Consider the following 26,774-nt stretch of genomic DNA (forward strand, 5'->3'; position numbering starts at 1 on the left):
GTACGCTGGCAACACAACCTCTGGGAGGTTCAATACAAGTTAAGCAAGTTAGAATACGTAACCAATCATTTTCCAATATCCAACCAATATCCATACATCGACAAACAACAAACAGCTTAGAAAATGCACACGTACAGACATGCATTCAAATGTACATACATGACCTAGTGAGCGGTCTGATCCTTGAGTGTCCATCTCGTTGAATGCCACACTTAAGTCTTATGTCCACATGGGTTACTGCATGTGGCTGTGAGAGTAACCAGCAGCATACCACTGGAAGTAACATATCTGAATGGATCTGTACCACCATGAAGCAAAGGTAATCAAACGCTCCATCAACTATCTCTAAAAGTGCAAGATAACCTGCACAGGAAACCAACAGACTTCCTGTACGTTTATAGTAACGACACAAAATCAGGCCACAAGTGATATTTTCAGCAACTTGAAAGCAACATGGTGGTCAGTTCTCCATGTTAAGGTTCTCCATGTTAAAATACAAGATGGCATTAACTCATCAGCGCACTCCTTAACAAGAATGGAATGATTTCTTAACACAAATATGTATTTCGCTATATAGTAAGACACTAAGAATATAACATAAGAATGCGAAATGTACAATTCTATTCCTAGCTCAGGTCAAAATCATTTAAACTAAAAAATGATGTGCCTCAAATACAAATGCTTAGGTAAAACATATAGACACAACAGCTGAAGTGAGAAAAAGGATTTAATTTTTAATATTGATCCAGAAGATACAGAGTCTACTAGAAAGGTTCAGGGAACTTTAAAGCACAAGAATGTTCTGAACAACTAAATGCTCACTCTACTCCAAACACTGGAGCAAATATTAAACAATGATAAATTCAAGGCATCTTGCCTTATAAGGAAACCACGGAGTACAAAGCAAGTTCTACAGCAGTGAAATGTCTTCATAGGAATGTCCTCAACAAGATGGAATTACTTCACATAGCATTTCCCATTTTACACACCGAGCCCCACTTTGTGCAGCTGCAATAATATGGCAAATGTCTCTACGAGCCAATCAGGAGTATTCTGATCATGCCCATTTTGTCCATAACAGCTCTCAAAAGGATCCGCGATTTAAGTTTCTACGGATCTGACAAAGTGCTTTTTTTGTGCTTTGTTCTGCCTGGTCACTATGTGCCTTCACATGCTGAAATGATCACTGACCGGGGGTTTCACCAACCAGGAACCAAACCCCTGCTGGGATAGGTACGACTTCAGCACATTCTTCGCTTCTTGGTAAGGCTTTGCCATCATCTACAAAATAAACAGCATAACACACACATACACCAATTCCCAAGGAGAAAATCTGGATTTCTAAAAATAAGACCACCAGCACTTTATCCTTTTACTCCATGTCATTACATTATCTTACATGGCCAAGCCATGTGGTGAAAAAAGCCTGCACCATCACGGAGCTCTGGATTAAAACGTTAATTTAAAAATTTATTAATTATGCCTGTTCTTGTTCTGTAATTACACACAGCGGATAAGCCGTATGCAAATGACATAACTTACTGAAGTATGAAGGGTCAACAGTCAGACACAAACTGACAGAAATTTCTGAGTTTGTTCATAGTCGCAAGCTCTCATTGCAGCTCATTCTGACAGTCGAGAAAAAGTGATGATCCTCTGACTGTGCTGCAGAGGGTGCAGATACCTTGGCCTCCCTGTAAGACACAGCCCCCAGCAGGTCCTCCCTCTGGGCCTCCCGGGCCACCAGACTGAAGCGGCTCAGCATGGCGGCCTTGCAGAGGCGACTGGCCAGGGCGGGGCCGCTCTTAAAGGGCGATCTGTAAAAGACATTACATTACATTCATTTGGCAGACCCTCTTCGCCAGAGCAACTTCCAACACAATAGAACATAAGTGTATCCATTCTAGTTGAATGACCAACAGTGTCAGACCAGGCTGACAACACTCCGAGACCAGTGATTGTGAGCATAACACTAATCAAGCCCTACCTTAAGTTAGCCTGAGCAACCTGAAAAAGGTGAGAAATCACCTGTTACTCTGCTCCTATCCCAAAAGCCCTCAATAACAATTCAACATTCCGACATCGCCGAAGGCAGCGGTCCTTTCTAAGACACTAACCGGGAACGCCTTTGTGCGAAACTACTGCTCTTATCTATTACCGTAAGAGGCTGATGCCATCTGAAAAGTTCTTTCAGTTTGAGTAACAATACATGAGATTACTGGTGTGAGAGAAACATACCTATGCCAACCCCCAAAAGCAATAACTTGTACTTAAAAAAAAGCATGTTTATGTTTTTGTTTTACATCAGAAACTGTAGGCTTACTTTTAGAACTTGATCAAACAGTGAACGTGACACCTGAAAAGTAAAATTTTCTATCGTTTTAACAACCTGCTTGCAGATTGTGAAAGTATGTTAATTGCACCAAAATTCTGCTACAATTTTCAAAGGTAGTTTGTAATACAGAAAGGAAATCTCATAGGGTATATGTACAGCAATTTAAAAGGCTGCTTTGTACACTGCTAACCTTGAAGAGCAAAAAAAAAATGTACCGGAAACCAATACACTTCCTGTATGCTGATAGTGACAAGCCTCGATCAAGCCACAAGAGATACACTCAGGCGTTTTGAAGCCTCACGGTAGTCAGTCTAACAAAGAAAAAAAAAATCCTCCATAACAACATCTAAGATGACACACACTTCATCTCTCCCGCAAACAGAAAGGAAGCATCTGTAGGTTTGCAAAGTTTCAAATTCATCATTCCAGTTACTGATCTCAGTTATGCAAATAAATTAAGCCCCAAATTCAAAAACTTTCCCACAACACAACAGATGCAGAGAAAGCGGTTACACCCCACAGCTCTATACAGCAGATTCAATTCTCCAGTTTGGCTCTTTTAAATGGCTCGGAAAAAGACAGATCTTCCTTACACAGGGGTGAGGGTGCTCCCTGTAACGCCACTCACCCCTCCCAGTTAAACACCGCTCTCCCTCACTTGCTCCTACCTGCCACTTACTTCCGTCTGTCACTCACTCCTCTCTGTCAATCACTGTTCCACCACTCACTCCACTTGTGCACTCACTCCTCTCCCTCATTTGCTCCTACCAGTGACTCACTCCTCTCTGTCACTCACTCCTCCCTGGTCACTCACTCCCACCACTCACTCCTCCATCACTCACTCATTGACGGACTTCCCCTCCAGTCCGTCCACCACCTCCAGAGAGACGTCTCCCTGGCTCCAGTTGATGCTGAGCGCACGCTGGCCGGCGGGCCCCTCGGGGTGCACGGCGGGCACCAGGCTGATGATGGGCCGGTACACGCAGTAGTACACGGGCAACCTGGGGGTGATGCCATCCACACGCTGGCTCACTGCTATCTCCATTCCCCTGACATCACTGCAGGTGGTATCCCCTGGAACACCTACCAGAGCAGCTGGACTTTAGTCTGCAAGTGTGTATTTATCCACCACTTAACCAGATCAAATATTTACCCGGAAATACCCCTAAATGTTGGCAAAATACAGTACTTAGGTCAGCTGAAAGTCCATTATTCTCCAACATGCAAACGTGATGATGTACAATGTGATAAAATCCACAACTGTACTGCGGTACTGGGAGCTATTCACCGCCCCACCAAGATTCATAGATTCATCACTCAAGGCACTGACCATGACCATGAATGTTTTTCACACAAGTCCCACAGTGCAAAAGGGTGCAAATTCCACTGGAGGACAGGGATATCCTCCTAATGCTATCTGCATAACTCAGACACCCAAGCGAGTCCCAGGGTCTTAAGAGCAGACTGGCAGACATACCCACCCCTACCCCCCCCTCCACTCGAACAGCCATCATTACATTACATTATTGGCATTTAGCAGACGCTCTTATCCAGAGCGACTTACATCAGTTACAATTTTTTTTTTTTTTAACAACGTTATCCATTTATACAGCTGGATATTTACTAAGGCAGTCGTAGATTAAGTACCGTACCCAAGGTTACAGCAGCAGTGCCCCAGTGGGGGAATCGGACTGGCAACTTTTCGGTTACGAGTCCTGTTCCTTAACCACTATGCTACACTGCAGCCCATGGCAGACCGCTGCCCATTGCAGACTCAGAGGTGTCAGAGGTGTTTGACTTGCCTACGAGGATGCTGCTGACGTAGACCGGCTCGATGAAGTGACTGAGGAGGGCGCCCTGAAAACCCAGCACCTGCCACTGGGTGATCTTGTCACTGGCCGACATGCTGACCACCTTGGAGGCCGTGTGGTCCAGCGGGGAGGAGAAGACGGAGAAGACCTTGCCCTCGACGGCCACGTGCAGCCCGATCTGGTTGTTCACCTCCCAGGCGGACATGGAGAGGGGGTTCAGGCGTCTACAGAGAAGACGTGCAGCAGTGAGGAGCCTGGCAGAGCGTTACGTGACATTACATTGCATTACATGCATTTAGCAGACGCTCTGATTCAGAGCAACCTCCTGCACAACAGGACATAAGCGTATCCATCCAGGTTAAATGAGCAACAGTGTCAGACCAGGCTAACAACACTCCCAGACCAGTGCATCCAATCAGCACAAGAATCTAAAAAATGCTTTGGCGTGGTCTGGTAACCCAGATAAGACTTTACATTACATTATTGTCATTTTGCAGATGCTCTTATCCAGAGTGACTTATATACAGTGGGTTACAATTTCACCCATTCATAAAGCTGGATATTTACTGAGGCCACTGTGGGTTAAGTACCATGCCGAAGGGTACAAAAGCAGTGCCCTAGCGGGGAATCGAACCAGCAACCTTTTGGTTACAAGCCCCACTCCTTACCACAGACTTGAGTTCAACGTGTGTGGACACACAGGTTTCTGCATGAAAATGAAGCCCTCTTGGACTCACCTGCTCATTCCAAGTTAGTAAAAAAACCTGCTGCCGTTTGGCTTTGTCTACCTCTCCTATGATATTCAGTCTGTTATTCCGACATTAACAGACATCCCAGAAGTTTATTATACACTGCCCGAATGAACATCAGCCCAGAGAAATGACAGAGACACCCATTTACCTTGGAAGTATGAAACATTAAAATGGCTCATTTTAATTAGGAATCACAAAAAATTTGGAATGGGTTCATAAAAACTTCATTATTAAAATTGTAAGAAAAGATAACCAATTCACAATTCAGATTTGTTTCCAAGTAATATTAACAATAAAAATAGAGGCTACCACAAGCCAACACGCTGTTCTAAAGGTGTCAAACCTCTGTCAGTCAGGGATTTCTGACAACTTGCAAGGAACCCATGATGATTTTACAGGGAAGAGGGGGAATAAAAGGGTACTGCACATTTAATGTTGGTTCAGCTGGTTCATGTACAGGTGGATGCCTTTATCTGAAACTTACAGGTGGGAGGGAATCTGGGCAGCGCCTTTGGGCAGCTGGTTCATGTAGAGGTGAATGGTGACGCCACTCTTCAGGCTGAGCAACTTTGTCGTCTCGTCCTCCTGAAAAATTGACTTCTCCACCAGGGCTCGATTTTTACTGAAGAACAGCAGAAGGTGTCTGTACAGATACCTGCAGGGACCGTGTGACCAGTGAGACGCACTAATAACCCAGACCCCCTCCTGAGTCAACAGTAGGACATTCTGAGTCCTCAAGTCCTCTTTGCCATGACCACAGAAAACATTTCAATATATATTTTTAACACTCTAAGCTCTATTTAAATGATGAATTTAAAGGCTGCAAAAGTTACCACAGGACACAACACACAATACTGTTATTCTGGGACCATGCAAAGAGGAAAAAATTACAGTTGCACTGAAGGTCCCATTTTCGGCCTTGCTCTTCTGACTGTTTGCACTGAACGGGTGTAAAAGGGGTTTGACCATTCGCTGCGATTCATGGACTGGCACTGACACTTCAGACAATGCCAGAACTGACAACAATCCATGGGCTTACTTTCTGAAAAAAATAAAAAATAAATGAAGAACAAAGATGAAAACTGACTGATTATGATCCTCTGTATTTTTATACCAATTAATGCTTATCCTCCAACGAGCACACAATCCACTGTAGAACACTGGGTGATCTGCATCGTGAAAAGAAAAGAGCTGGTGTGCGGGTGTAACAGACTGCAGACATCCTTCCCAGCATCCAACACAAGCACAGAGGCTGATGCAGTGGGATAAGCTCAATTAATACAACTGCCAACAAAGCAGGGTGAAGAAAAATGCAAAAAAAAAAAAAAAAACATAATTAGCAAATAAAGCGTTCCCATTTAAATGAGATTTACATTTTCCATGACTTCTATATGACATGTTAAAGAGGAATGTAAGATTTTTCAAGTAATATTTTTATTGTTGCAATAGTCTACTCTGGTGAATTTGGACTATTTTGCTGGTGGAAGTGAAGGGAATTTTTTTGTCATGTTTTCAAAGTATTTCGTGTCAGTTCAGACTCAGAGAAAACCAGTAATCAGTGACAATTTTTTTAGGGCAACTTTCTATGACTTTTCCCAGAACCATGGGAAACTGTGGGAGGAAGCAGCGGAGAGCGTCGCCAACTGGCAAAACATCAGCCCTTCCGCAAACCTGATGCAAAGAGCGCCGCGGCCTCCTGTACGCACCGCATCAGGGATCTCCGTGCGGTGACAACGGCGTGCGAGTCATGGAGGATCCGCCCATTGGGAGTCACGCTCTCCCTGGTGTTAAAATCCCCCGTTCCCATGGCCACCACCTCACATCCTGCAGCTGAAGGAGCATTAGTTTCACATTATTTCATTATTTAGCATTTAGCAGATGTTCTTATCCAGAGCGACTTACATCAGTTACATTTTTTTTTTTAACAATCTTATCCTTTTATACAGCTGGATATTTACTGAGGCAATTGCAGGTTAAGTACCTTGCCCAAGGGTAGAGCAGCAGTGCCCCAGTGGGGAATGAAACCAGAAACGTTTCGGTTACGAGTCCTGCTCCTTAATCACTATGCTACACTGCCGCCCCAAACACGTCAGGGTTTATAACCACCTGCACTGCACAAGCTGGTGGCGTGAGCTTCCATTCCTAGGGAGTGTGCCCGGAGCACTTTATTTATCATAGATTCACACTGTGCTTTGGCTGTGCATTCCAGAAATGCTTTTACTTTCGGAGATACACAAGTTGTAATTGAGTACAGCTACTTACACAAAAGCACAAATAACAGAGTAATTGGATGGATCAAAAAAAAAAAAAACCAGCACACACAGAATTCCCTAACATGTTACTGATTTTGAATTTAAAAATACAGTCTCAGTCAGGATTCCTAGAGAAATATTAATATGTACAACTCTCCAAACACTACATTATACTAGTATGCAGTAGTATTTAAATGGTTATGAATATGAAACTCACCAGTCAGCTTAAAACATAAATCACTGCCATTGTTAGGTGCAGCCAATGTAAGTTTCCTCAAATTCAAAAATCCATTATGAACTCTAAGTCCAGCTACTTGTTAAAAATGACATATAAGTTGCATTACTTTCAAAACAAAGAAACAGGGGAAGGCTGGCAAAGCTACACATTTTTTCCCCTCTTAAAACTCCAGTGATGAGACAGAGGCTAATCAATCACCTGGAATGGCTTTAGTTAACGAATGCTGACTACAGAAAGCTCTGTGTCCGGCTCGCACGCTTGGCTAACTTACGTGACCGAGTGACGAAAGCTGCCAAAGTGTTTCCACTGCCGGTGAACTCAGGGTAGCCATCCATCAGCTTACTGTACAACTCCCTCACAGTTTGCGGGATCTGCTCATTGAAAGGGTTCTTTTTCTCTAGGTTGATCCGGGGGGGTAAACAGAAATGAGCAATCATAACGGTGTGGCAATATGCTGGTCAACACATCAGCACTATTTCATAGTCTTGCACCCAATGTCAACCAAGCCAAACAATTCAAATTCAAACTCAATACTAAGAGAATTAGTAGACTATGCTGCATACTATGTAACACAGTAGACTATGTTGCCTTGTTTAATACAGAGCAATGCAACTTTCATTCATACAAAACCAGTATCTCTTATAAACAAATGTCCAAGTTAATGTTACGTGTTTGACCCACCTACTGTAAAGCATGCTCTATTGGAGCAATTCAGCCTGAGACTGAAAAGACACAGAATTGAAACCAGAGTTTCCTAACCAGAGCCAAGAAGCATGTCGATTAAATAAACCTGTCAAAAAAAAAAAAAGTTTCCAGTAAGATTAATATTACCATAGACCCTCCTCCCAGTATGGAAGTTGGGCAAAGAAGACTCCTTTTCTTTCACAGGTAGGGGAGGGGGACCCACTAGGAACACAGAGACAGTGTTAAAATGAGCTCAGCAAGCAAGCGGTAAAGTCCTCGATGGTCAGGCTGCACTCGGTGTAACAGACCGTAGTTTATTTGTGATCCGTACGGAACATTTTGAACATTTGTATGAACACCTTTGTGTCTAACTGTGCCAGCTAGCTAGCTAAGTGACTAGCTAGTTGCAACTGACATTAACCTGCTAGCTAGATAATACCGCTACCTATCTAGCTATCACTAGCTAACTTAATGAAAGAAACACCCAGCTTCATCTGTTCAAATTAGTTGAAACTAACGTTAGCTAGCTAGCTCGCAGTTAAGTCCAATGATCAAGTGTAACACACACACACGTATACACATATACATTATATTATATATATATATATATATATATATATATATATAAATAAATGCACTATAAAGTAAATAGGGAGCGATTTCAAACACAGCCGATTTCATTTTTTACTTTTTTTTGATGATGTGGACAAAGGCCATTTTTTCATTCGCTATTGCTCAAAGGAAGAAGGTATCATCATGCCTCATACTGTACTTAACAATTGAGTATTCAATATTTTAACATCTTGAATGTTTTTATTTAAGACCACGGGCAAAAGTCCCTTGCTTTAAGTGTTCTTTAAGTTCTTTAAGTAATAAATGGAAAGCAAAGTTATATTTGTCTCCCCCCCCCCCCTTTTTTTTTTCCACCGATCCGAAAAAATGATCCAATCCGTGACTCAAAAACCGTGATATGTTCCGAACCGTGAGTTTTGTGATCCGTTGCACCCCTACTTTCATTACAGTGCTGTGGTCATAATCGTGAAGACTATGAGAGGTGATGGGAGTGGGTGACGTCATTAGATGTCAAACAGATGGAACTATAATGTAAGCCCTCACTGAGTGAGCCACTTGGCAGCGCCCCCTTGAGCAGGAATTGTAACAGAACATGAAGGAACCCTTTGTGAGTAAGCGTCAAGCAATATTTAATGACCACAGTGAGCCAGGAGTCTGGATTTAGTATCTCATCAAAAAGACACCAACAGCTCAAAGTCCCCGTCCCTTGACAGGGGCACTACCATTGCTTTTCTGCTTTGTCAAGAGAGGAGACTGCCCTCTACTGGGACACTTCACTAACACATCTTTCAGCAACAACTGCTTTTTCCAAGGGGTCACTCATCCAACTGCCCCAAGCACTGCCACGCTCAGCTTCGGACATCAGGCAGGAGAAAGTTACAGTGCAGAACAGCCTGGGGATTTCACGCGTGTGGCACTTCTAGGCCACACATGCACAGCACCAATCCCTGGAGAGACGCTAGTTCATCATATTACCTTGCAATAAGCAAGTAAGCCTAGAGGCCTTAGGTTAGGTGATTCAGAAAATTGACCATAAATGAGTAATGAGCAAAACCCATGTGCCCCTGTGTCCTTGGCAGTAAAGCCACAGACGCTCTCTCCTTATCCTACCAGAGGCGTCTGGCAGCACCGCCTCCTGCATCAGCGTGGGCAGCAGATCCTCCAGGGCCAGCTGAGCTGCTTTGGCACGGGCCTCCTTCTTGTTCTGCCCCATCCCAGTCTTGTACTCCACGCCGTCGATCACAGCGCAGAAGGCAAAGTACAGCCCCTGGATATTACCTGGACATTCAACGATAACAGCAGAGGAACAACACCGCTCAAACTATTTTAACGTCTGCCACGCAGGAGGAAACACAGAAGAGATGGTAAAAAGAGATGGCAGCGAATTGTAGCTGACCAGCTAACACTTAAAAAGAGCCATATGTTGACACATTTTTTTATGCAAAACCTTTTTAAGAAGTTCTTGTATTATGGGATACACCAAAATATGTTTCTTAAACCTTCTGACCATGGGACCTCCATAAAAAGTTGTCTGCCCTCTTACAACGTGAACCAACTGCAAGTAAGACAAATGTAGGATATAAAAACAAATCTCTTTTTAAAAAATTTAATTTAATTTAACCACCCCAAAAAATGTTTCAGTAATGGCTTAAAGATTTGTTAGTTTCACTGAAAGACCATTTGGTTATTCCTGAATACCCAGTATGAATACCATTGAATGAAACTACTGACGAAATATGCATACAGTACTGGAAGTTTCAATTACTTGTTTCATTCAATAGATAACATGTAGTTAGATGGTAATGGATGAATTTTGCAGTTTTGAAAAGGCAAAAATATACACTGAGCACTACTATATGGTGCACACTGGTAACAGTAATGCTTTTTGGTGCTCACTTTTTTTCACATCTTCACACACCTGCTTGGGACAAAATCTGGGTCCTGAACCACTGAACTAAGGCCCAAGTGCAGTGCCCCAAGAAAAAGAAAACACTCCCATGGTTGTGCGCTGCTATTTACTTGTTTAATGCACGTGGCAACAGTTCATTAGGTTGCGTTTGCAAAAATGCTGCGGCTCTGTGAGACACTGGCCTACCTGTGGTCACGGTTTCCTTCAATTCCAGCTGAAACTGCAGAACCTGAGAGAGCTGGTATAATGCCGACACTGCGTGCGTCTCACCCCGCTTATACCGTTTGATTAGTTCAGCTGGTACACTTTTAGCTGGTTTAGAGCCTGTGGAAAATAGGTCAGTATTAAAGAGTCAGCAGCAAACAACAGTCTGTGTCCAAACCTTTCACCGCAGTACTGCACAAGAGGAGTGCTTTTCTTTCTTCACGCATTATCCTTTATTTAACCCGGAAATAGAGATTTAAAATGTCCTTTGCAAGAGAGTCCTAGACAAGATGCAGCACAATTTACTGTTGTACAGGACTGTGAACAATAAGTAAACAGCACAAAACATGCTTTTAGTTTGTAACCCAGTTTGACAAAGATCAAAAACATAAGCACTCAATAAATGATCTGTATGCACAAAAACATAAGCACTCAATAAATGATCTGTATTCAAGCCCTTTGATCTTGATCTTACATTAATCGGACATGATGGGGTTATCCAGGTTTTTTTTTTTTTTCCTTTTCTTTCTGCAGCACATTCCATGATGATAGAGCAGCCTTTCTCCCACAATCAGTTTTGATATTTGGAAAACTGAACAACATTTGATACAGACTGTAATGGTTGTTTGTTTAGAGAAGAAAGTATACAAGTAAGAGAGTAACAGTCCTAAAGAATGATTTATTATAAAAATCATAGGCAGACCTACTTGTCTATAAACATCCAAGTGAGACTGTCTAGTTTTTATGTTTCTTTTTTATGTTTCTGTAATAACAGAAGAAGGGATATGCTGTACCTGGCCAGATAATATGCCAATTTACCTTGGCAGGGGTCATTGACATTAAAATATTCGAACGGCTAATCCTAGTCACTAAACCCATTCATTCTGGCAAAGACTGTGAATATGTCGAAGCAAATACCATAAAGGTCGGTCAATCTGCCTTTGTTTAAAATATACCTGTTTGGGACCTGGAGCTGCCTGTTGCCGGTTGTAGTAAGAGACTGCTGTTGACGTCCACTGAGAATGTAGAGGGCAGGTGGGGGGCGCTGACACCAGGCGCGGCTCTGACGTTGTTTTTTACGATCTGGGCAAAACTAGCGCCCCTGAAGCCACGGGATGGTGCACTTCGACTCATCATCTTTCAAGCTAAACCAGAACGAATTTTAGTCATTTGACTACCAAGTGTTAAAGCAGCGCGAAGCTGCGCAGCTAGGCAGATTGCAACAAACCTATAAGGAGTTCGAACAATAAACATTAGCTTATGTTAGACATTAAATTCTTGTAAACCAGAACGTACGTACTCTCGTGAGTCAGAAAAATTATTTATAGGTAACTGGCTGGCAGACAGTGTTCCAGTAATGCTAATCTAAAATCTGGAGCGACAGTTAAAACCCCACTGACATCGTTGCAGCCGGGCTACAAGTAGCGTAGCGCCATCGTAACTAGCCTGCACGGTGTATATTCGCCCTAAACTGACAGAATGCCCGCAATGCAAAATCCATGGCAATATCTGTAAGACAGTTAATTTTCTTATTGCTAACGTTAGATAACGGTGTGTTAAACCAAATGGCTAGCTACTGGAGTAAGTTACTAGCATTATCTTGGTGGTTGTGTAGCCAGCAAAGACTGTAAACCTACCCTTGCAAATAAGTAGCCTTCTACCATAAACTTCCTTCACCTGCCAAATTAATTCACCTGCGTTTAATCATTATTCTACAACTGGCAAATTGCTGCCAACAAAGGTTGGCAAGTCGTGTAAAACGAGCACGCTATGAGGCTAAATTCAAGGTGACTGGCTAACCAGTCTGAGAACAAGACTGCTACAACACATATATCACTGAATAATTATTTTCATACAACGGTAAATTATAATTATGATGCTAGTTGGCTAATTACGAAACAAACACGAGGCGTGGGTTCACAACTCAGTACCGATGACAATTTTTACAACGCGTTTTAACCGAGTCAGGGGGGAAGAGACGCACTCTTTTTCGTTGCGCAAAGTCGTTTATTCCTGCATGGAACACCATCTCCGACATTTTGCAGCTTCATCTGAGTGAGCAATGTTGTCGCATTCATCTGTTGTTGTAGACGATATTAAAAAAGCTTGGCTACCTTTTTGGTTTTTCCAACCGCTGGCTTGTAGGTGGACCTCGCTGCAGCGATAGGAAAGTTGGGAATCGTGTCCTGACGCAAGGCGTTGCACGTGGTTTGAATAGATTACAGTTACTAAACTTCACTAAACGGCTGATCGCTTTGATTATAAACAGTTTAGTTGTATTCTAATGTAGTTAGCAACAGTACGTAGATTTGTGCATTTGCACTGATTTGTATACATTAGTTCATTACTTTAATTCTAAAGGAAGTTTATCTAATCTAGTTATGGGTAGTAATGACACATGATAGTTTTACTGTGCTGGGTATATTCAGATCTTATGAGAGTCAAATAAATTTTCCATAGCAAAGTAAGGATTTCCAATACACTGGTCTATTCATTTACTCTGCTTTTCAGCTACAAAGGTAAACTGACTTCAAGGAAATCATGGTTACAAAATTGGCCAGAACCTTGACAATAATGACAAGTTGGAGCTTTTGGAGAACTGTGGGGGATGGGACACTGGATGGACAGAGCCAGCTTGCTGGTGACAAAATTTTTGGGCGAATTTTTTGAGTGAAAACCCCTTGCAGCTTCAAATCAATCATAGTGAGATCTGAGTGGCAGAGCAGACAGAAGATGACCCAAATGATACAACACTGAAGGTCTCAAAAGACAAAGATCTCACTGCAGGAGGAAGCAAAAAAAAAAACCCAGGAGTGTATGGCAAATGAAAAAAAAAACAAAAAAAAACAGACATGTTGCCAAAATGAAAGAAAAAAAAAATCGCCAATTAACTTTTCCAGCTCAGCAACCTCATATAGCTGAGCAATCAAACTGATACCAACAAAATGATTTCAACATGCCCTGCCCTGAAACCCAACTGTCACCTCCACACAGCTGCAGCAGTTTGGGTAGAAAAAAATGGTGTCAGAAGAACCAGGTGATCTGGAGACCCTTCTTTTCATGTGAAGACCCATCTGTGGTTTCAGGCAGATTGACTCGTCCTTCAGGGAGAGGCTGCCTTTGCTGAAGAAGCCTTTGAGGACACTGCAGCCAATGTCTTGCAGATTGCCCTCTGAATAGCCCACACTGTTCTGCACCTTGTGGCTGGGCTTGTTGGTTTGGATGATCAGAAATGAAAGCTGGAGATTAGGCGAGGGGTGTGCATAATCAGCTCTTTTGAGGGATTGTGAGTAGGAGGCATTTGACTTGCAGTTTTGCTGTGGTACGCGTTTGTCAGTCATGGCATTCTCTTGCACAAGTCAATTTACTAATCCCCATGCTTGCTTTAAACGGTTTGCAAACAAAAAAAAAAGATTTTTAATTTTTTTGAATTCACTGTTTTGTTTTTGTTTTACTCAGACAGATCAATTGAGGATCAAAACCAGGAGCGGAAGTCGCGACGAACGCACACACAAACAAATACAACTGCCTGTCTCCGGGAACTGAACCTAACACCCCCGTCCTGAACCACGGGACCAGCGTGGCAACTTGCAACACTATTACTCATTTCAAACAAAGGACATTACCAGAAATGAGATCCATTTGTGTTTGCACATTATCCCAGTAGAGTTATTATAAGACTAGACTCGGCTCTTTAAGATGCCATTTCCTCTGCGGTAGTCTAATTTTTACAGTGACTTATTTTTCGAAGGAACACATGACACAAACAAAGTGGGAGGCACCATTCTTCATGATGTATTTATTGAAAGATAAAGGGGACTGAGACTGGAATGGCCAACAGGATGGTACATATAACAGCACGGATATCTACAATAAATGCGCATACCATGCCGCGAAGACAGGAAAATGAAAGACAAAGACAGCAGAATTTCAAGTAAAGGGACCGTATGAGTACATCTTAAGCAGTCATGTGCTGAACAACCACAAACAAACATGGGTAAATAAGAATTCTCAATTTTGAGGTTTAAATCTGGAGTGTAGCTTGGGCCTCCCTTGCCCCACAGGCCAGCTGACATCCATATAGAACAGGATAGAATAAACTTTGTTGCTGCTTACTAATAAATGCTCCAAGGTCTTCAACCTGCCAGTGGTTCTCCTGAAAATATAAAGAACAAAACATCAACAAATCATTTAAAACCATTGAATATTTACATTTCTGAAGTGTTTTATTCTTCACATGCACTCTGTTACACTAGTAAGACAATCACTAATTTTGAAATGATATGATTGTGAATGACATTTTCCTATGCCGCGTATCTTGTGTTTTCGAACACAGTTTGCTAGCCTGTGTGAGAGACAGACTGATTAAGTTAATGGAAAAGAAAAGAACCTCAAACAGAAAGTCCCCCATCTCTGGAAATGTTTACTAATCAGTTTGTTGCTGTTATCACTGTTCATACAAGCCCATAGACTGAGCTACCCAGTTCAACTGAAGGTTTCCAGAACCTTCAGTGCCCCAGGACAGTGACGCATTACAGGTTAGAGTTGTGCTCATAATTGGGGTATTTCCCCGAACTTTTTTAAGGAAACTTGTTCTTAGCTTTTGAGTAGAGCGGAAGCATTCACAATAAAAAAGTATTCTGTGAAAAGCACAGGATGATAATAGCCAGTGGTACTGTGTGGGAAATTCTAAACTGGCTAGTTAATTTCTATGGGGTTCAGTTGCTTGTACAAAACCATCACATGTCATGGGGCTGAGTAGAGGCTACCTGACCCAAGTACTGCTGTTCCTACAGAGAGCTGATCGTAAGAGGCATGGTCCAGATGACGTCGTGCTGTAATTCAGGCTACTGAAAGGTTGCTGGTTTGATTCCCCACTGGACCACTGCTGCTGTACCCTTAGGCAAAGTACCAAACTCAGAACTGCCTCAGTAAATATCCAGCTGTATAAATGGATAACATGTGAAAACTGTAACATATGTAAGTTTCTGTGGATAAGAGCATCTGCTAAACTCCAATAATGTAACATAATGGAATGGATCTGCTCCAAGTTAATGGTGAACATCCCCAGAGTCTCCCTAGGGCAGCCCACCTTATTGTTTTTGCTGTGGGGCAGCGTGTCAATTTACATTTACATTTATTCACTTGGCAGATGCTTTTATCCAAAGCAACTTACATAGATTACCGTTCTTTACAATGTTACCCATTTATACAGCTGGATATTTTACTGAGGCAATTGGGGGTTAAGTACCTTGCCCAAGGGTACAGCAGCAGTGTCCCAGTGGGGACCGAACCGGCAACCTTTCGGTTACGAGTCCTGCTCTTTAACCAGTATGCTACATTGCCGCCCCATTGTGTCAACACAATCTGGAATTGGACACAGGGTTACAGGGAATGCAGCCTTGGAATTTCAGAAACACAGATGCGTTGAAAGATAAATCTTTTAGCTCACTGATGTCTGCTGTTCTCTTGGTGAATTTGCATTCCAGAGCCTCAGCGATTTGGTTTCCCCTGGCCAAATGATGCCTGTAACTGTGCATAGAGTGATCAAAGGTACTGCAGACAAAGACCAAAATCTCTACCCATTCAAAACCCAGCGAAACGGCTAATCACTATCAAAGTTAAAAAAAAAAAAGCCAAAGCAGGGGGTGGAAAAAAAAAAAAAAAAAAAAAAAAAAAAAACCACACTCACATAGAACATAAATCCAATAATAAAGCTCTGCATCTGGACACTAGCAAACCAACACATCTAAGTAGTGGTGGCATCACACCATTATTTCAGTGAGGAGAAAAAAAAAATACAGAACACATGCCATTTATGAGAGCTGCAGGCCTTTGCAAGACACAAGAGGGAAAGCCATTTAAACTGTCATCTCCTGTTGGTTTAAACTGTGTGACATAATTGCTGATGCCCACCAGCCGCTGTACTCACCACCCACAGTTTTGAGTTCTTCCTGAGAAACCAGGTAGATGACTCCTAAATGCTGGAGTGGTACACTCCTCTCAGTGGTAGGCAAATTATCGTTTCATTATTATATTATTATAACATGGTCAGTCACTTAGAGCTGAAAACCTGCTGAACTGTAAGCTTTTTTTTACAGGGCTGATTATTGAGATGGGCTCTGAACAACTGTAGATCAACACCACAACAGTGATCACTCAACATTAAGCAATGCTTCTGGTATTTTGTAAGTCAAAGCCAGAATTACCTCATCAGATTAATCATTGGCTCCAGTATTCCCATATACTTGCAGCAAAGACAGACTGCCATGGGAAACAGACAGGATGAAATGCCACAACCCCTCATAAGCCCCCTTGGTCCCCTGCTACACATCTGTATTTAATAGGCCTTTAATTAGGTAGGTGTGGCTCATTAGCCAATGGGCTGGTTTACATAGGCAAAGACAATTATCACTTGACAATTAAACTTAAACTATATAGAATGGAATTTCTGAGTGAACTCAGTTATTTATACAGTTGGAATGGAAGACAGCAATCCTTAGTCATTCAACAAGTGATAATTTAACAAACAATTTTTGGGCAAAGGTGAAGATTCTCCCTCAGAAATATTTGCACTGAAATCATTACCTTCATAGTAGACAGTGCTGAATAAAGTCATTTTAGTTATGGCTGTGTTAGCACTAATTAATTACACACTAGAGATTTCTCTATATGAACAGCAACTCTGAATTCTGGTTTCTTACTGCAGATCTAATTCTGTTTTAGCACTGCAATGGAGGTATTGCAGTGATTCATTTCAAAGACTATATTAAGCTATTCCACGGTAGCACCACGCTATCAGGGTTATACAACCAGGGTTAGGACAGACTATGATGTGTTCACGTATTGGTGCCAAATCAAAGTAAAGTTGCCAGGTAAATGGAGAGCAACTTAGATCTGGTTTGGCACCAATAACAGGATAGATGACAGCCTGTATTTACCCTGTTTAAATAACCGGGTAATCTAGGAGTGTACAACTCCTTTTTGCTTGTTTTTTGTCTTCACTTCAAAGTTGCTTACCTTACATACAGCTTGCCTGATTAGATACTTTCATTTGGCCCTGGTTGGCCTTCTCATCTTGCAATAACAAAGCTGAATGGAAATTTAATTGGAACTGTCGGGGCGGCAGTGTAGCATAGTGGTTAAGGAGCAGGACTCGTAACTGAAAGGTTGCCCGTTTGATCCCTGCTGGGACGCTGCTGTACCCTTGGGCGAGGTACTTAACCCGCAGTTGCCTCAGTAAATATCCGGCTGTATAAATGGATAACATTGTAAAGAACTATAACCTATGTAAGTCGCTTTGGATAAAAGCGTCTGCCAAATGAATAAATGTAAATGTAAACTGTCACTCTCAGAGACTAAGGTAAAGGTGATCATTGCCCACTATGACTGTATATCAGTTGAAAGGATCTGGTATAACAGATTTAGTTACTATGGATGTTAAAAAATGATGGATGTTCTGCTGTGCTTTAGTTTAGAAAGTACTGAGTTTTTAAAGGGGATGGTTGATTGGTAGTTACTGTTAAAGCTGTTCAATTACCCAGCTATCAAGCTGCCGCAGCCATACTGGCTTGAATTGATAGGAAACATCCAGAAGAGGGTACTATAAACACAGATGTTCACTGTGTCTTCTCTCATTTACTCTGAAATTAGCGAGAGCCCACAGTGTGCAGCTAATAGTACAGAACTGGCTTGTTCTTATTTTTGTATCTTACTTCAATCACTTTGTCTGCATGAGAAATCTAACACATTTTGCAGAGTTTACTATATTACTGCATTTACATGTGAAATATGTGCACTGAATAGCCCGTACTGAAGACCAAACACCATATGGGGTGACAGGATAACATGAGCTTCTGTTTCAGATTTATTTTGTGCTATAAAATGCATTGTGTCTGAAGGAAGCAGAGATACCAGATTAATTTGTATATACAGTTGTATACTATAAAGCACATGAACTCAGACATAATTCTGCATTCCTTCGTGTACATGCAGAGTAGAAAATAACATTTGATTTATTGCTCTGAAGGAAATGAATCTTGTGAATGGATGTCTTGTACATGATTTTCAAGGATGAAGGAGGGAGGTCACAGACGCAAAAATGCACTACAAAACCTTGCTCACAACAGCATGGAGTTATAAGACATCTTGTTAGAAAAGGGCTACCTTCAAAAGCAACTCTTATCCATCAGCCATGAAAACTGATTAGAGAAAAGCATAGTCCTTTCAATGGCTCATACAGGAAACACCTTTGCAATTTTTGTCAATATGCAACAGAGTGCATATCCACAAATTATTTATGTTGCACCATCTGTGATCCAACACAATGTGAAATAGATAACCCTCCAGAGCAAAGTAAATCCCAATTTTTACATGTTATCCATCTATACAACAGGATATTTACTGAAGCAATTCTAGTTTCCTTTCCCAAGGGTATAGCAGCAGTGCTGCAGTGGGGAATCAAACCAGCAACCTTTGGGTTACGAGCCCTGTTCCCTACCACTGTGTTACACCGCCGCCCCTGTCTGACCCCAATGAACTTTATCCGCTGGATCACAAACATGAAGAGATTGTTTGCATTATCCTTGACCACTTTGCTGTGCCCTAGAACACCAAAGAACCCATCCTGAGAAGGCTGGAGGGACAAACCTAATTTAGTCCATTGGCAGGATAACCTTCAGGAAAATATGACTTAGCAAAGTAAAGGCGTTACAGTAATTTTGTGATACAGTCATAATGTCTGTTGCATGTGTTCCTTGTGCACACTGTTTGCCCATTTGGATCCAGAATGCCTCTGCAGGATTGTCTTCAGTGGGTACAGATCTCAGTCCTTTATGGGTGCAAATACATATCCCCAGCGGGCGTGTGTCCTGAGTGGGTGTGGATGCAAGTCCTCGGTGCTTATAAATGATCGAAGGGCTAATGGAAGCCCATTCGGCTCACGGGCTGCTGGTTGAATAGCCCAGCAGCAAGGCACGCACAGAACAGAGCAGAAAATGGCACAGCATGGTGAAACCACACACAGGATTATGCGAAACTCAATCTGGTGCTCAAGGATGTTTGACTTTTGAGCAGATATTCTGGGGACAAATGGTATTTATGACAATTAAAGTCAAAGCCGTGGCTTTGATTAAAACAATGCTATCTTAGCTCTGAATTTAAATAAGGGGGAATTACAGGAAGAAATCACAGCCATAGATCTTGACCCCTGAAATCACTTATAAACAGGAAATGAGGCCAAAGTAAATGATTCTGGTACGGAAGACAGAGAATTGATAATCCACAGGACACCTAGGTCTAGGCAAGCATCTAGATATAAATAAATCAATAAAGTCCATTGATGCGTGAACAAAAATCTCATTCACCTACTCCTTCCAGTCTTTCTGCCCAATGATATAAAAACCCTAAAACATCAAATATTGGGTAAAAAAAAATCCCTTTTTTGTTTTTATTTTGTTTTCTTTGTCATTTAGCACCAAAATTCAGAGGAAATAATTTACAGTGGGAGGCATGCTGCAGAACTCCCATTAAAGGAAGGGACATATAGTGACCATGGTCATAAAAGTCCTTTAACTACTTTAATGCTTGTGCTGTGTTGACATGTTCAGAAGGGTATGAATAATCAATGAATGTGTGAGTGAATGAGTGGCTTGAGTTAGCAGTGACATGGTCAAAGGGCAAATGAATGATTGGGTGGTGAGACTTAACTGTGAGTGAGTGACTGAATGAATGGGTGAATGAGTAAGCAGTGTGAGTGAATGAGTGGGTGAAAGTGAATTAGAGGTGTCAGTTGGTAGGGAGCGTGTGACTAGTAGATGGATGAGTCAGTGATGTGAGTTATCAGTGAGTGAATGAGTCAGTGAGTGAGTGAGTGAATGGGTGAATGAGTGAAGGGGGCATGAAATCTGACCTCAGGGGCACGGTCATGATACAACCCAAGACTGTTCACATACTCAAAGACCAGGCAGGTATCCTTACCTAATACAAGAGTACACCGCGTGGAAGAGTAAGCCAGTCAACAGTAAGCCATTGATCGTTTGTTCAAGCTCCTCAGTGTCCTTGAGCAGCTTCAGTAAAGCCCTGTGCACAAATCTATATAACAGGTCACATCTAGCAAATATGGAAAACCAACACCTTTTTCATCACTGCACGCCACCACAGGTGTCCTTCCATTTTGTATTCCTTTACGGTTCAGCCTTGATGAGAGGCAGGCTTGGAGAGGAGAGGAAGAGGGAAAGTAATGCCCCCATTCAGAGAAGGAAGTGCCATGGGGGCCGCCGTGAAAGTAAAACTAATCTCCCTGGAGTGCGGTGAATGCATGAGCAGTGAATGACAGATGGAACAGTCTCACTGATGGGGAAACAGCTGTGTTGAATTGTCTACTGTTTTTCCCTGGGTATGTCACATGATCTACCCTGACTGAGTGATGTGTGACCAGCAGCAAGAAACCGTGATTCGTAATGATTTCCACTGTTCCAGCACCACTCATTTGCCCTCAGGGGAAAAGTTTACTTGCCTTTTAAAAGGACACTGACTTGCCATCCTCATGGAAAGCTGTCAAGTGAGAAAGATAGAAGAATACATAAAGTTTTAGGGGGCAAATTCACTAAAGGGTGATACATATAGTTGGGGATTGAAGGGCAAAATGAAATGGCACTTCCATAAATTCAATTTGAAGGATTCTTCTGTATGTATGGCCATGTACAGCACCGTTGTCTAAAATATGACAAATGTCCTAGCAACAAGTCAGGGACAAACCTTTGAAGAAATCAAAAACAGAGACAGAGAATGCGTTAAAAATTAGTTTAATTGTGTTTTTCCACCATTTGTGTCTGTTGATACCATAACAACACTCCACGAGTAAATCAATATTACCATCAATATTATTCATCATCAAATGAACTTCAGATGTCTGAACAGGACAGGGATATGTACTCATACAACAGGAGGTGGAATAATGAATCTGTATAATGAGCTTAGATACAGATGGCCTTGGGCCTGTAACAACTTCCTTTTATCACTCTGGAGGAGGCTGCAGGGTGGTGTATGTCCAAAATTCAACTTTGTTTTCTCATCGTAAAGCCTCTTTTACCTCAGCCATCGACTGCTTGTCTTTAAGAGCCTTACAGAAACAATTGAGTCTTGCTTACTGAAGGGAAACGTCTTATTCTATAAGCAAATATTATCTTCGCATTCAAATCCAGAAAATAAACAAAGTGCTGGAACATTCTGTGATTTAGGAATGTACAAACTCAACGAATTGGCAATGTCTGGAAGAGAGGAGGCAGGGTTCTCATAGTGTAATTCTGCAACCGCAAAAGGTTTCAGGGTACATGCGTCAGACAGGGAACCCCTTACTGGCTTTTCTTATAACACTTTTTAGGATGTGATGAATCAGCGTGCACCCTTGATGGTGAGGTTCTTGATGTCGCACTCGAACTCGATCTACTGCCATCCCCCTGGGCCACTGAAGAGTCTGCCTCTGGGTGTATGAAAACATTGGTGACAGGACGGTGAGGTTTCATGAACCCCATCTCGTGAACCCCATCTTGTGTGGAGCCAACATGTACTGTCAATACCAAGAAAAAGAAAGAAAAAAGAAAGAAAACCAAAAAAAAAAACTTTGCTTAACATACAAAAACGCTATGACTGGATGAAATCATTCATGTCACTTGCTCACTGGACATCCATGTTAGGGTTTATGAGGACTCCACAAAAAACACACCAGTTTACCAGTAATGTGGAGATCTCAAAAAGCGAATTAAAAAGACTTGCCTTTACCATCAGTGGAGAGGTATATTTTGTGCTGGGAACAAGCAGGGCATATCTGGGTGTGATTTATCAGGCCTGACCCGAGTGGGGAGCTGACCAGCAGTCTCGGTGCTGATTTAGCAGCTATCATAACTCTCACAGAGAGGCCTTGGGAAGTGCAGGGCAGCAGCTTGGGACGAACACATGACACGAAGGATCCTTGAGTTTTATAGTGTCGTGCCTGTCCGACAGGTTTGTCTGGCTAATGACTATGTTCACAGACCATGCCATGGTGGATGTCTTCTGCTTGTGCTCGGTGGAAGTGTGTGGCATATGACCCTGAGCTTGTACCTCATACTGGAGCTTTTCTGCCCAGTTAAAGGAATACTGTGTAATGCAAAATAGACCTGATTTGATGTGATCCTTGCATGTGTCTTCAGGAAAGATTGATTTCACAATTTAAACAGCAGGAGGAGAACATGGCATGTATTATTTCCTGTTCGTGGTTTATTTTAAAAGAAGCACTCACAGCCAAAGCTGGTTGGCTTGCTTATACGAAATTTCTCATTTAGCATCTTGAAAGCAGCAGTTCCATGTCTCTAGGATAAAACTCAGGCCAGATATCATGCAGTTATATGACTGAGACATAGAAAACACAGATCACACCGACTTTTGTGCAAGAGACGAGACAACCTTTGCACAAAACTCCAAAACATTAATCAACAGCTGCAGACAATCTGCTGGATCTGCCCCCGCCCCAACCCCCCCCCCCCCCCCCCCCCAACCCCTTCCTGTTCTTCCCTTCCTCTGCCTAGAGTAGATCTTAACTGCTGATTGGCTCTTCAACAGCGTGAGAATTAGGCCTCGCTGTTGGCTACAGACATGTTGGAGTCTAAGGAGCGACACTGGCGGAGGCTGAGGGGGTGAGAGGAAACAAACTGAGGTGAGTCAATCACCCGTCTGATGAACTGCACCCTGGAAAGGGGCTTGAGACCTGTCTCTCAGCATGGCTTCAGAAAGGCTCTCCGTGCTCCACAGACAGGAGGTGCGGATGGATAACTGGTGCCGTGGGGGTTGTACCAGGCAAGACTCCTGGGCTTCGCCAGGTGAAATGGGCCTTCTTTTTGGGAGGGGGGTGGGGTGGGGGCTTTCCTGGGGTTCTGAGCAGAGGGGGTTCATAGAGGAGCAGGAGGAAGCTACAGGAACAAGCATGTTAGTAACAGAACAAATATCTTTTTTTTTCCATCTTAGAAAATGATGGTGAAAATTAAGGGGATGAGAGCCATATCAATTCAACTTTATGAAAGCAATTCCAATATTGCTTGCCTCAGCTTTCTTAGATAAGGAAAAAAAGAGAAAAGCCCTCACTCCCTGTTTAATATTCTTTTTAATCCCTCATGTCATAGCTTGTTCAGTCAAACAGAAACAAAAGCGTTTCATTTAATAGCCTTCTTCTGAAAGCTGTTTAAACTGTTTATAATACACCAAAATAAAGAGCAAATTACCTCTTACAGCTCAGCTATGCTGAATACAAAGGAAAACTGTCATTCACTTTCCTGTCCCAGAATTCCTTATTTTCCAGAACCTGTCACAGTAACAGGCTACCCACCCTGCATTGGGGCTATTACTCTAACTAACCAGCAGGGGGAGCCTTGTGCTGGAGAAGCTGTTCTATGGAAGAATTAGAGCCAGAGCTCTGGGAGTGCTGGGGCACCTGGAGGCTCAGGTGCTGCCCTATCTTCTCTAGCTCAGCCTCTAGGGAGAGACTTTCCCCCTCCACCCTGAGTCTCCCGCCCTGGTCTGTAAATTGCCATGTGTCTGCTTAATCCTCACTGACAGAGAAGCATGTGAAAACTCCCTCAGGACATTTGGAATAGTGACAACTTTAATACGGGCTGATTTAGGAATGCACATTGATTACTACCGGTACACCTTGACCGCCAGCCACTGACCAGCACAGAGTGAGACTGTGACCTCGTCTCCCTGTGTAGGCACGGGCCAAGTCACGGCACACCTGTGGCCTTCAGGGTTCCGGAGGGAGACCAGGCAGTGCTGCCAGCTGGAGGTGAAGGGGGCGTTCAGTACCCCTTCACCATCTGTCCACTCATGCTACAGGCTCAGGCCTCTCATTATGTCCCAAACAGCAAATCAGATATCTGCACAAAGACATGCACACACTCAGTCCAATGCAAAGCCTCCCCAGCACATACACATTATAGCACTGGAACAACGCTTCATATCAGTACCTACAGGATTAGAAAAAAGGGCTATTATTTGTATAATGCTCCTTTAAGTTATAATAATGGTCATTTTTCATTTTGATTGATTCACACATTTGGTGTCTCTCTCCTGCTTCCTGACAAGTCTTACTGATTAAAAAAAAAAAAACGGTAGTGACGCCCATGTGCGTCTCTGTCCAAACGGTGGCTGGATTTTGGATGTTGAGGGAACTTCTCTCTGGCTCAAAAACATTCGGAGAAGCGGAAGCATATGGCCTGGCACCGTAGCGGACAGAATATGCAGGTTCGCAGGTACGTAGGTCCGTCTCGTGCTGACAGGTGAGCGCAGACTTGAGTCTCTCCAGATGGAGCATGCAGGACCCCAGGAAGGGGTCCGAGGCCTCGCTCCCAACTCTGCCAGGCTGGCCAGCTGCAGGACAAGGTGATAGGTCAGTGAGTCACCGATCTCCGGCCTGGCCCCGTCTGTGGGGACGGTCGGGGGGACTTCACACGCGCCGCTTTGCAATAAACCAGCCCTGCCGGAGCCGCCTCCCACCCTCTGAGCACCACCTTCTCCCCTACCAGCAACATGTCACAATTAAAGCCCCTTCATGATCCCCAAAATAACATAGCCTTGGCAGGAGAGGTGTTCGTTGGCAGGATAGTTTTGTTTTAATTTCCTGTGTTGGGTTTACTCATCGCTGCAGGGCTTATGGAGTGGGAGTGATGTATCTCAAACATCTCTGCACTTTATAGACATCTACATTCATCCCAACCGCCTCAATCACGTACAGGGTAAAGTGTCTGTCTAGGCACAGCACACTGAATGAGCTGATTCCCCTATCAATGACATCCCGAATCTGAATGGTCTTTTCGTGAGTTTAAGATCCTATTAACTGCCTCTAATAAGGGAACATTCATTTGCAGAATTGCATATGCTGTAACATTTGTGCTCATCTAGCTCTCTGCTAATCACACTGAAATGGGTTCATGTGTTGTTCATTGCCACTGAAAGATTGGCAATGATTTTGAACCATGTCTATTTGATGATCAGATATGGTTCTTATGGTTCTTATCATTAACTACACATTAAAAACATTTATGCCTTATATCCTCAAAGTACAAAATATTTCAGTTTACTGTCTGACACTTTTATCAAATGTAGTTTATCAATCACGGAAAAAAAATTTTTACTCTGCTACAACTTTTTTAGTTTATGGCCTCACAGACATTTTTAAACTGGGACATACAATGCTCTGGAAGTGAAACGCAAGTAATAATGTTACTCAATGTCTATTTCTTTCACTTGCACAAAAGCATCCAAGTGTTTTTGGTACCTATTACTGTTTCATTTCCCTGTTTGCCCCCTTGTGTTCTGAGATGTATCCTCTAGAGTTCAGCCTAAATGGAACAAGGCAAGGAAGCTTGCTGAACGACGATCAGGCTGTGGAAATTATTATTGTGTACTTGTTTTAATAAGCTTAATCAGATTGTCTCTTGCATGGAAAAACGGTTTCCGGGGATCAAGATCATGATAAGTTAGAAATCAAATTTTGTTGCCAGCAAACTCTAAAATCAAATCTTAATCAAACTTTAAAGATGAGCTTGGTGAGTTTGTGGCCTGAACGGATTGATGGGCTGCTTAGAGGCGGAATGGGTTCATTTGTGACATCACCGGCGATCCCTACCAGGCATACTCCAGCATGTCCTAGTCTAGAACAATGCACATCTGTAGGAAAGACAGGCTGAGATGACCCTTCCACATCACTAGTGAACCATCTACTGCACACCTACACACACACACACACACACATCCATTGGCTTACGCTGTATCTCTTAGTGCCCTTCTTGTCCATCTTTGCCTGAACAGTAACACTCTTTCCTTTCACTGTTAAGAGTACGTACTGCACCGCCGCACTGTCTCCTCACAAATCCGCCTGCTGACCCCCCCCCACAGCTTCATCAGATGCTGAAAAATGTGTAACTTATACACGTCGGGTGGTATTTTTTCCCATATCATTGTTGTTATATCTCACCCAGAGACAT

General features: G+C 42.7%; 1 protein-coding gene across 1 annotated transcript; it reads right to left on the minus strand.

Annotated features, from left to right (window-relative positions):
* Nucleotides 1-1,167: 1,167 nt before the first annotated feature.
* On the minus strand, nt 1,168-26,774 carry adad1 (adenosine deaminase domain containing 1 (testis-specific)). Its single transcript, XM_036551800.1, has 15 exons — nt 26,765-26,774; nt 25,045-25,158; nt 24,524-24,568; nt 24,148-24,309; nt 23,484-23,669; nt 10,741-10,878; nt 9,756-9,923; nt 8,220-8,294; nt 7,660-7,785; nt 6,605-6,728; nt 5,383-5,553; nt 4,138-4,370; nt 3,178-3,409; nt 1,685-1,817; nt 1,168-1,281 (listed from the first exon to the last, which is right to left on the minus strand). The coding sequence occupies exons 1-15, from the start codon at nt 26,772-26,774 to the stop codon at nt 1,168-1,170; spliced, it is 2,031 nt and encodes a 676-aa protein (XP_036407693.1).

The sequence above is a fragment of the Megalops cyprinoides genome, chromosome 18 (assembly GCF_013368585.1).
Source record: "Megalops cyprinoides isolate fMegCyp1 chromosome 18, fMegCyp1.pri, whole genome shotgun sequence".
Taxonomy (NCBI): Eukaryota; Metazoa; Chordata; class Actinopteri; order Elopiformes; family Megalopidae; genus Megalops; species Megalops cyprinoides.